Source organism: Notolepis coatsorum (genome assembly GCF_963971535.1).
Source record: "Notolepis coatsorum genome assembly, chromosome: 5".
Classification (NCBI taxonomy): domain Eukaryota; kingdom Metazoa; phylum Chordata; class Actinopteri; order Aulopiformes; family Paralepididae; genus Notolepis; species Notolepis coatsorum.
The window spans coordinates 204,411,697-204,424,277 of record NC_140169.1 but is presented as its reverse complement, the minus strand read 5'-3'; the positions used below and the strand labels follow the sequence as shown (position 1 = coordinate 204,424,277).

At 42.7% G+C, this 12,581-nt stretch overlaps 1 protein-coding gene across 1 annotated transcript in view; it reads right to left on the bottom strand.

Moving 5' to 3' along the window:
• Positions 1–11,771, bottom strand: part of lrrc58b (leucine rich repeat containing 58b) — a 77,661-nt gene extending 65,890 nt beyond the window's left edge. The window contains exon 1 of the mRNA XM_084314779.1: positions 11,021–11,771. Coding sequence (XP_084170905.1) covers positions 11,021–11,667 — 647 coding nt within the window. The 5' untranslated portion in view covers positions 11,668–11,771. The remainder of the gene's footprint in view (positions 1–11,020) is intronic.
• Positions 11,772–12,581: the final 810 nt, after the last annotated feature.

The following is a 12,581-nucleotide window of genomic DNA, read 5'->3' as shown; positions in this document are numbered from 1 at the left end:
CCTTGGTAAACAATCAACTCAAGTCTTTTCTTTCAACTCACTCAGTTTTAAGTTCATACCAATGTGGTTTTAGAGCTAATCACAGCACTAGTTCAGCTGTTACATTAGTTACAAATTACACTGTGTCTGCATTAGATGATAAGAAGCACCGTGCTGCTCTCTCTTTTTGTGGATCTGTAGAAAGCATTTGACACAGTTTACAAACATTATGTAATATTGGTATCTAGGTAGAAAGGTTTGTGACTGGTTTCAGGATTACGTGAGTGTCAAGGTCAAGGTCAAGTTTATTAGCATGTCCCAAACTGGGCAATTACAGCAGATAATAAGAACTCAAAAAAAAAACACAGTAAACATACATAAACAAAAAGAACATAGACAGACATGTACATGGTCACAAGTAGGGCTGCACGATTCTTGCTAAAATGTGAACACGATTTTTCTCTCTAAGAATTAAGATTACGATTCTCTCACACGATTCTTATTTTTTCAATAAAATCATTTATTGCACTCTTTCTTAAACAGACAACATAACATATACCAAAGTGCTTGACTTAAACTTAAAGGGGACATGCATTGCTATTCCTTTCACTATGGGCAACTTTACACAATTCCTGTGAGTCTATGGAACACATCTGTAAAGTTTTTTTCAAAAATAATTCATTGTTAGGGCGGCTATGTGGTGCAGTGGGCAAGGCGCTCACCTCGAATGCTGGAGACGCTGGGTTCGATCCCAGCGCTCCACATTGCTCTCAGTTTAGCTGGTCGTCCGTACTAATACACATTGGCAGTATTAGGGGTGGGAAACTGATGGGTGGGGATCGGACGTTGTGGACAGCGACTCCTACAGGTCGGTTGGTGCGCCTGCGCAGTAGAATCAGGAAGCGATGGGGGCGGGGCCCCTCCAAAGCGCAGACCCCCGACGCTGAAAGATCGCGCTGTGCAGGTGAAAAGAGGCGACTGCTGCTACCTCGGGTATCGGAGGGGACTCGTGCTATGTATGGCTTAGTCCACATTGCAGCCGGCTTGTGGGAGGCAAGAAACAGCGTTCGAGACAGGGGAGGGTTGAATTGGACGATACGAAATTGGGATGGGAGAAAAATAGAAAAATGGGAGAAAAAGTGGATCAAAAAAATAATTCATTGTTTCATATTTTTTATCAAGTACTCTAAGGGCTTGTGTCCATAGCGGACGTTTTATGAGTTGTCAGCTCCTTCCTGTCATTAATTTCTATGCTACAGGCGCGACAGGCGCGCTCCTCTTCCCAGCGCCGCGCCTCGCGTTTATGAGCTCTCGGCGGCAGCGTTTTTGGGCGGAGCGCTCCCAGCGCATAAAGTTGAAACTAGTTAAACTTTTGGAAAGGAGCGCGCTCATCAAGGTAATCAACATCGAGGAAGGGGCGGAGCCGCGGCAGTCGCGAGACCCAGGAAAACGCTCTGAGCTTTTTTTTCCTTTTTTTCAAAGCGGTCCGCCTTGAAAAAAACTTCCGCTATGGACACAAGCCCTAAAGCAGCATTTTTCCACTTCAATATTTCAAGCTGTTTTGGGCTGGGCTCCGCCCATAAGCGATTTGAGTGACAGTCACCCACAGTATGCACTGGCACAGAGAGAGATAGAGGAAAGGGATACTAATAAATTTCGCCGCAGGGGGGGGGGCATAATCCCACGGGACAATGCATTGGTAACTTGTTTCAAATGACAATATATACCCCTGTGAATATTATTGCACGGATCGGAATACGCGCGTGGGAAACGATATGTTGATGGTGATATGAGAGTGGAGAAGCTCCATCCGCGCGCGCACACACACACACACACCCACCACCGCAGTTGGGAGGTTCTCTCTCCCTCCCTCTCCCTCTCCCTCTCCCTCTCCCTCTCGCTCGTTCTCTGCTGTCTCTGTCGGCACCCGCGCATGTCAACCCGTTTGAGGAAGTAATTCCACTCGCTCTGTTGTTGAGCGAATTGTTGATTGGGGGCGGTGACTACAACCAGTGCCTTACTCACGTCAGCAAAACAGTCAAATCAGAATGGCTTAGTTGAGTGAGGGAGGATCTCGTGAACTCGAGACTAGACTGATGAGCCAAAATGAGAATTAGAGACACAGACCCCATTGATATAAACCCCCATTGCTAGGAAACAATGCTAAACACTGGAAAAGGCCATTTATAAGACACGGGACCTTTAAACATAACATATATGAAAGTGCTGGACTTAAACTTAAAAGTATCTTGTAACATACAAAATAACTCAAGTCAGAATCGTCATCATTTAAAAAAGTTAAGTAAAACAAAAAAAGATTACAATCTTTTTTTTATTGTTAAGGGTGGACCGGTGTTCCAGAGCAGCATAGATTAATGCCTACGCCACTCGCGCTTCACTCTCGTGCCTGCGGGCGCATCACAGCCGTGGCAATATTCATGACATACCACTGCCTTCGAGTGTATTATTGCTTTTATACAGCAGGTTGTGTTGGGAAAAATATAGGATGAATACAGACAATTCTAGGGTCTTTTTTATATCGATTTCAGTGAACTTTGCGTAGATTTTCTTTTCCTAAAGATGTCTTGTTGCTATGGAATTTCAAATGGCCGAAATTGGCCCGCCAGCAATAATATCTGGCCCCTCAGATTATTTTCAAAAAATTCAAAATAAATAAATAAAATTGGACCAACTAGGCTAGGCTATATGTTAGCTATAACGTCCAAATAGAGAAACTACCACCACCTAAAGAATGCTTATTATACTTTGTTTTATCCATGTTGAGAGTGAATAACAGGTAGGCAGCGAGGTACAATGTAGCGCTTGCTCAACATGAAAAAAGTCGGTGGACAGCGCCTGGTGCTGAAATAACAAACAAGCAGTGTGGTGTGAAATTAAAACACCAGGGCCCTATTCCCCGTACCTGGTTCAACTAAGTCGATCAAGAGTCCCATTATCCAGATTCAGTTAACCCGATGTTTGAAGCCGGGATTTTCCTGTTCCTCGAAGGTGGATTCAGTCTCGTTAACTCGAACCAGACTTGAGACCCAGGATAAGTGCGCGCGGCCGCTTCAGTTGAAAAGCCAGCACTTATCGATAGCAGAGATCCTGATTTTCTAACGGCATTGATTGATTTAAAACTTTATTAACAGATTGCAGTACGGCTCAATCGCCTCGCCGACAAGTTAAATGCGTTATCTATAGGCTAATTTTAAGTCCCTCATTACCTCAATCAATCAGATTATATTTCTTTAAACTTGCCTGCTGGCAGTAGGTTTATGGATTGAATAATCAAATGAGATCTTGCTAGCGAAAATAATGAGTTAAACTGTTATACAGAATAAGGATACGGCTCTCTTACCCATTGATTGATGTATGGTGGATCTTTTACTTATCTCCACTGTGGTGTAACGGTTTCTGCTTTTGACTTTCACACAGGCGGCCCAGGTTCGAATCCCACTTCTCCTAGTCTTTTCCTTCTTTTTGCAATGTAGGAATAATTCAATTTGGTGCACGTTGAGAGCTATATAAAGAATGACATCCTCAATGCATGTAGATTTATAATATTTTAACTTAAAACTAGGCTACTTTTGCGTATAATCATTAATATTATATTCCAAAAGAACTATATTGGAAACGCGGGGTTTCGAACACCGGTCGCCCGGTTGCGAGGATTCAGCACTAGGCGCTGCGCCACTGTGCCAGACGGGATATACTCATTGTTTATGCATTAATGGACGAGAGACCAGTGTTTAGAATATTTTTCTTACCAAAAAATGAAGTTTTATCTCTTTATTCTTAAATGCATTAATGTGACGTCAACGGCTCATTCAATTTCTCAAATCCGTCAAACAGCGCATCTCATCAGACATTTTAATCCCAGTTACAATATCACACAAAAACCACAATCCACGCAGAGACACTTAAATTTTATGCTTGAATGAAACACAATCCGGGCGCTCCGTTAAGCAAATCTACAGCGGAGAATATACGAAACTAATCAGAGCCAAACGGCCGATAGGTTTCATTCATTAAAAATATCCCTGCGGGATTCACATTTGCAATGCGCCATTATTAAAATAACCACATGCAGCGTGTATCGCGACTCCGAGCGCCGTATATGACGTGCATTATTTTATTTAGGACAAAGTAAATCTATAGGCTCAATATGATTTATTATCAGCATTTAGTTCTATTATTATACATTTCAAAAGCCCCCTCTAGGAAAACGAAGCACAGAAACGTAATTCAGAATGGTATAATGCAGATCCTAGACTGTGAAAATCATTTCAGGAAGCGAGCTGTCATTTCTTTGCGGGGGCGTGGCCATGGTTCATCCGGCTAACTGAAGTTAACCCTGCTCCCGACCAGGCTCAAACTTTTTGATCTGTTGTCATGGTGATTTAGACAATCGAGCTTCGGGGAATGGGAAGGTCCGGCTTAAGTCAGGCTTGACCGAAAATTATCCGGCTAACTCAGTTATCCAGGTACGGGGAACGGGGCCCAGTTCAGTAAGTCATTCAAACGTTATCTTTACTTATATGACTGATGGCACCACACATGTGAACAGTAACAATGCAATTAAACTGAAGTCAAATCAGAGCAAAAAAAGCTGAATCTGCTTCAAGAAGATGCGCTACATTAGGTATATAAGGAATTACAACAAGACATTTATTAACTAAATAAAAAATACAATTAGGCTTTTAACCCTCTAAAGCCGGGCGCAACACTAGACATGTTTTGTAAAACATTAAATATCTTTGGATTTGTTTGTGATAAAGACTTGCTTTATTGTATCGATTGTCATCTAAAGATTGTGTGCATCTCTCAGAGAATGCGCAGATGTAAAGCATAGAATCTTGAAATATCTAGATTGGTTGTTTTATCTGGACTGCATCTAATCCGCTGTATCTATCCATTTATCATATATCTATGTCTGTCACTAATCACCAATTATATAGCCAATGTAAATGTAAATGTAAATGCTAGAAATGGTCACGTGGACTGGGAGAACCAATGGAAGATTCCTATTGTTTCTCAATAGTCCAGTGCGCTCCACAGAAAGGGCTGTCAGATAGACGGGCTGGTTGTGCGTAATGTAAGATAGACCGATAAGAGAGAGGCGCTTGTCTCTGGTTTTATAATAAAATGGCAAAAAGACAAAGGTATAATGTTCAGTGCAAATGTGTATGTCGTTTACAGTTTATTATGCCACCTATGCAGCTAGTTTATTTTGTCCATTCTCTGCCTCTGCCACAAATGTATGTCTTAGTTATAAGGTGGTTAGTCACAGAGTTAAAATCTTTTCACTATCAATATATTAAATTAGCCATTGTTTTTGTTTCCGGCCCCCCATACAATGGCTTGGAAAAAATGTGGCCCTCGGCCAAACTTAATTGAAGACCCCTGAAGTAGGCTATCAACAAGTTTGGCAACACAAACTAATGACGCATTAGTCTAATGCAAGCGAAAGTCGGACAAAGTAATCAGCACCTTCGGGGTTCAGCACCTTGGACAGTTCCGGGAGTTGGGCCAGTTCAATGCCAGGCCGTCGACTTGGTGCTGTTGATTTCATTGCGTCTTTTCTCCAGCGCGTCCAGCTCGTCTTTCGTTGGATTGGCATGTCTAATAATGCTGTTTTTCTGAATACCGGTAGATGTAGGCTCGTCCTCTTTATCTATGGTTAACGGGTACGTTAAATCAAACGTAATGTTGTTTGCGGAGTAGGTCATGTTGACACCGTTTCCGTTTGATGAATGGCAGTGAAACTTTCTACAACATTCTAAAGCCAGCGGAACTGTCGAGATGATCCGAAAGTAACTGTATTACAGTAGATTTCATTCACAGTCTACCGGGCGCCTGGTGGGACTACATCCAGATTTAACTCCGACATTGGTAAGAGGAGATCTGTGCCGATTCATAGACATATCACTTGGCCATAATAAGGTCATTTATAGGCCTGATATTCTATATTGATATTGCATGTGTCTGGATGGCAAAATTCAGTACTGTATCTACAAAAAAACCTGTAAATCATCTGCCCTTTGTTAATTTTGACCATACTTGTTCTCAAGAATTAGCTGGCTGAGCTTAGTGGCATCTTTTAGCTTTTTGTTAGCATGGTGTTATTCACCATCAAAGATGGCACCTTTATTTTTTTATTCTCCTTTGGTTCATTACAATTTACTCAAGCATAGTAACAGACACAATATTTCTGACACTGGGGATACATTCCCTGAGGTCCATAGATGTCCCTAGAGACCAAGAACATGCAAATTGACCTGGTAGAAGTGGAGAAATCTTCCATTTACTTGGGTATACATGTACTTTTAGGAGAATTCTCTGAAAATATGGCTAGGGCTTAACAGGTTAAATGTGAATTTGTCATTGAGCCAGATTCCAAGATATTTGTATTCTGTGACCCTTTTCAATATTTGAACCATTTACATTAGAGATATGCAGATTGCAATCGTTTTGGGATTTTGAAGACCATGAATTATGTATTATTTGCATTTAGAACCAGTTTGAGATCAATAAGAGCTTTTTGGAGGTCGAACGAAAGCTGCAGGTTATCCATGGCTAGTTGAACAGAGTCAGCTGACAACCTTTCAATGAGGAGACAATACAATTTATATAAATGGTAAGGAGGACTGGACCTAAAATCGAACCCTGCGGAACACCATTTGTTATCTGCACAAACTCCAATTTAGCATTTCTAGATCTCACACAAATTAGTTAACAACTTTGGCTTAGACTCGGGTATTATTGGTTGGGTTCTTGATTTCCTCACAAATAGAACCCAGAGGGTACGGGTGAATGGGGAATTGTCTGGTGAACTAACATCATCCACTGGCTCACCCCAAGGTTGTTATTTCCCCACTCTTGTATATCCTGTATACTAATGATTGTAGAAGTCAACATGCCAATAGACACATTGTAAAATGTTCAGATGATTCTGTAATTGTTAGTCTCTTGAGTGACAATGAGGCCAGCCATGGCCCAGTTGTAGATTACTTTGTTTCCTGGTGTGAAGAGGCATTCCTACAACTAAATGTCACAAATACTAAAGACATGTGTATTGATTTTAGATGATCTCCACTAGCTCCTCTGAGTAGTGTCATTATAAGTGGATTTGGTGACTGACCACTTATAAATATCTCGGTTCCATTATTGACAATCGTCTGAATTTGATTCTAATACTGAAATGGTGTGTAAGAAAGGTCAGCAGCGCCTCTTCTGTTTAAGAAAGCTAGCCAAATTTCAGGTGGATAAGTCATTGATGATTTTGTTCTACAAGGCTTTCATAGTCTGTGGTTTCCTTTGCTGCCATTTGTTGGTATGGAAACCTTGGTGTTAGACCAAAGAATGCCCTTAACAGGGTTGTGAGGGGGGCTAGCAAGATTGTGGGTACAATTTAGCTGTCTGGGTCATATATGACGAGCAGGGGCTCAAGAAGGCGTCATCTATTAGAGGAGACAGCTCTCACCCCCTAAATCTGGAATATCAATTGTTGCCTTCTGGCCAACGTTTAGGGACCCCTGGAGCTCAAATCAATAGGTTCTCTTTATACCTACCTCCATTCGTGCCATCAATAAAGGAAGCAGGAGGAGGTAGCTTTGAGGTGGGTGGGTAGGGGATAGTTGTAGTTGCTTATTTAACTGTTATCATTATCTGATCTAGTGACTAGGGCTGCACGATTAATAATAAAAAAAAACGATCTCGATTCATAGACCTATGCAATCGAATTTCTAAATTATGACGATTTCTTTAACAAGCTCCAGTGACTCTTCAGGTACCTCTTGTTAGAACTAATCCTGTGCTAACACTATGAATTAAAATACAATGAATGAATGAAATGAATGAATGAATGAATGAAAACTTTATTTAACAGATTGCAGAATGGGTACAATACAGTACGGCTCAATACATACAATTGTTAAGGGGATGCAGACCTGAGAAAGACGTTTGTCTTGTTTCCATCAGGGTCCCCCATTTTCAATTCATATAGACATTTATGACATACATAACATACATGACATTTATGGCATAGGGACATATAGGTATTTAGTACTGATACATTTGTGACATAGGCGGTATTCAAATATACAGTACCGTTACCCCTAGATCCTGACAGAGTATATACATATGATGGGGAGGGGACTGTACATTAGGAGGGGGTGGGTGGGTGGGAGGGGAATATACATACGGCGGGGAGGGAATATATACATGCGGTGGGGAGGAGACTGTCTATTAGGAGGTGGTGGGGGTTTTGGGCATTTACGGTGGCCAGTTTCGAATTGCAGCCTCCCGTAGGTGCTCTTTAAGGGCGGTTTTGAATGTGGGCAGGGATTCACATTCCTTTACAGCTTTGGGTAGGGCGTTCCACATTGTTGTGGCATAATTGCGAAACGTGTTTAGTCCCTTGTTTGAGCCGAATCTGGGTTTAACATGATTTGTTGAGCTTCCTCTGGTGTAGTGGTTGTGGTATTCACTGACCTTTGGGAAGTATTTTGACATGTACATGGGCACCCCGGTCGTATAGTGTATCTTGTAGACCAGGCCCATTGCAAGTTGCTGTACTCTGTCGTCTACTCTAAGCCATCCTAGGTTGGCAAAGTGGGCAGGGGTGAGGTGGGTTCTGGGGTTCAGGTCAAGTAGTAGTCTGACCAGTTTGTTTTGTGATGTTTGTAATTTTGTTTTAAGCGCCTTTGAGGTGCTTTGGTACCATGAGGTGCACGCATAGTCATAGTACCCTTGAATGAGTGCTCCTGCCAGAGTCCTCAGGGTATTCTTGTTTACCAGAGAGGAGATCCGGTACAAGAATCTAGTTCGTTGGTTGACTTTTTTTTATTACATTGGATGCCATTTTGTCACAGGAAAGATTTGCCTCTAGGATGGAACCCAGGTAGGTAATTTCGTCTTTCCTTGTGACAATATTGTCACCCACTGTAACTGAGAAGCCGTCGGTCTTGCTGAGTTTGTTATTTGAACCGAAGAGAATGGACTCTGTTTTGCCCATGTGTAATGATAGTTTGTTATCAGCGAGCCATATGCAGATTTTGCCTAGTTCCGTGCTGAGGGTTTTTTCAACCTGCAATTTGTTCTTGTCAGAGACCAGCAGGGCTGAGTCGTCCGCAAACAGGAACAAGTTGCAGTCACAGGCTGACGACATGTCATTTGCATAAATTAGGAAGAGTAGCGGTCCTAGTATGCTTCCTTGTGGAACACCACAGCTCACTGTGAGGGGGGGGGATAGAGTACCGTTTACCTCTACCATCTGTTCTCTCCCCTCCAGGTAGGATTGCATCCCGCTCACTGATAGGCTATCAAAACCAATTGCTTTTAGCTTGTCCATTAGAATGGAGTGATTGACAGTGTCGAAGGCCTTTTGTAGGTCCAGCATGACCATGCCGCAGTATTTGCCAGCGTCCACCTCTTGTTTGATGTGGTCGTTCAAATAGAGGAGGCATGTGTCAGTGGAGTGGGACGTTCTGAAGCCAGATTGGAATTCGTAGATTAGGTTTTTTTCCGCCAGGTACTTTTCGACCTGTTCGTAGACTATTTTCTCCATGACTTTCGAGATGGAGGTAAGAATAGAAACAGGGCGGTAGTTGCCTGGGTCTAATTTGCTGCCCTTTTTGTGTAGAGGGGTCACTCTCGCAATTTTGAAGTCCTTGGGGACGTGCCCCTGTTTTATAGAGAGGTTTATTATGTGTGTGATGACTGGGGTGATGGCGGCTGCTGCGTCTCTGAGGAATTTGGAGGGGATGTTGTCATGGCCAGTGGCCTTGTTAGGTTGGAGGGCGCTCAATTTTTTGAGTACCTCATCGGTTGTTACCATTTCAAGTTTGAAGTCGTCTTTGTGGACCCCTAGGTTTTTGTAGTATGCTACTATGTGTTCTACCCCATAATGCCCTGAGTGGGAGGGTAGTTTGTTTACCAGTGTTGTGGCTATGTTTGTGAAGAAGATGTTTAAGTAATTGGCTACATCCAGCTTGTCTGTGATGAGCGTGTTGTCCGTCTTTATGTTTATGTTTGAGAATCTGGTTTTAAGTTTTTTACTGCAGCCTAGTTGATTATTGAGTAATTTCCAAAGTTCGCTGGGTTTGTTTTTGTTTTCCTCAGTTTTGTCGTTGATGAAATTTCTTTTTGCGGTTCTGATCATGGTGTTTACGTCATTTCTTAGTCTGTTTCTTTGGATTTTTACTATAAAAACTATTATTATTGCATCAACTAGAAGTTAGCAACACAATGAGATCATTTACAAGAATGAATAATCATAGGTTTGTCTCTTTACCGTTTGTTACCACCCCACCTAGGCACAATGCTGATTTATTTTGCACATAATCTCACACACATCCAAAAACTCTAAACCGTTTTGCACACATTCATTCAGTTTGACAGTTATTGAGAGTAAATTAGTTTGAATATGGCCACCAGTGATGCCATCATCTGGGACATTGAATCATTGAGTTGTGTTAATTACAGCTCAATAATGATGAAAACATAGCAACAATTGTCTTTAGAGGGAACTGCTACCTTATCATTTCATGGAGCTGTAATCAACACAACACAAGGATTCAATGTCCCCGATGACATCACTGGTGATCCCCTGGAACACATCTCACAAATCCTAATCCATCGCCAGATGCATATTCGCTGTTATATGAGGGTCCTTGACATGAGGAGGTTCGGGACTATAGAGATTAATGCAACATAACACTAACATAGATAGATTGCTATATCATGCAGTTGCAACATTTACTCTGTAAAAGCCAGGCCTGACCACTTACTTATGTTGGAACAATGTTGGAACTATGATTGTTGTGTATGAGAGAGAGAGAGAGAGAGAGAGAGAGAGAGAGAGAGAGAGAGAGAGAGAGAGAGAGAGAGAGAGAGGAGAGAGAGAGTGTGTGGGGTTGTTTACAAACCTAAGTCTTACCTTAGAGACCTCAGCCCATAACAACCCCTTTAAAAAGTTACTATACGTCCTGCAACACCATGGAAAGGGGAAGCCCTCCTCGTTCTAAAAGTAGCATACCTGGTTAAGTTCTCTATCTCTGCCGGGATGCTCTTCAGTCTGTTCCCCCCCAGAGAGAGGGACTGCAGCCGCCGCAGCTTGGTGAACTGCAGGGGGATCTCCACGAAGCGGTTCCCGCTGAGGTTCAGCACCTCCAGCTGCAAGGAGCCGAACTCCTTGGGCACGGAGAGCTCGTCCAGGCGGTTGTTCTTGGCGATCAGCACCTTCAACTGGGTCAGCCGCGTTATGTCCTCGCAGATCGCCGACAGCGCGTTGTTGCTGATGTCCAGGACGCGCAGGTCGGCGAAGTGGAGGCAGACGGACGGCGGCAGGGAGAGCAGGCGGTTGGAGCTCAGGTTGAGATGTTTGGTGTCTCTCCTCCTCTCCTCGCTGATGATGATGGTGTCGAGGCTCAGGGTGTTGAGGTTCAGCCGCGACAGATCCAGAACCACACCATCCCCGGCCCCACCTGGTCCGGCGGCAGCGCCTTCTTCGTGAACCTCCATTTGTCCAGATGTTGGTAGTTTAATAATAATTATTCCACTGTGTGTTGCTAAATGGCTCCAGCAGCAAACCACGCGTCCTCCTCTGCCCGGGCCTGTAGAGTCCTGCTTCACAGCAGCATTCCTCTTCTGTGTAAAGACCGAGAAGCGAACATCTCCATACATCCGATCGCTACGTTTGAAGGCATCTCGTTAAAAAAAACATCTAGGTCAATAACTGTAGACTTGTGTTGTCAGATGACTGTAGTGGCAGAGAGAGAGATCTGCCTCTTGCCAGAACCTGACTAACAGTAGAATTAACAAAGCAGCCGTTCTTCGCCAAAGTTATTTGTATTCCATGTTTCGGGGTTGGCTGGAAACGTTTAACTCCGCCCTACTGTAACCAGCTCATTGGTTCGCCTCCCCTGTCTGTCAAAAAAAAAATTGCAACAAAGTAGCTTATTAATCACAAGTCATTAAACGTTTTATTATTGGGGATGATGAGGTCTTGTTGCATCATCCGCCCACTTGTGACTCACTTGCACATTAGTTCTTGATTTCTTTTTAGACAATAATCTGTGTCTCTTGGATCAGCCACATTGGCCACCGGGTGTCTCTCTATTCCCTGGGCTATTATGCAATCTGCCTCGGTTGTTACATTATGCAAGCCTCTCTCTCCACGGGCTGATATGTGTGTAGAATGACAACTAGAGAGACACAGCATGGCTGCACTCGCCCAGGATTCACATTCATTAATAAAATGGTTAAAATGGTCATCTCCTCCCTATTAGATTAGAGTAAAAATGTATACATTTAGAGTACAAAGTAAATAACTTTGGCATCCATTCCAACCAGAGTGCAAATATAACAGTGAAGTGCAATACTAATATACAATGTACAGGCGATTAAACTGGATATGAAATATATAAATTAGTACTACTGAGTAATAGTGCTAATCAGATGTATTGAATTGATTGATTGAAAACTTTATTAACAGATTGCAGAATGGGTACAATACAGTACAGCTCAATACACACAATTGTTAAGGGGATGCAGCAGACCAGAGAAAGACTTTTGTCTTGTTTACATCAGGGTCCCCC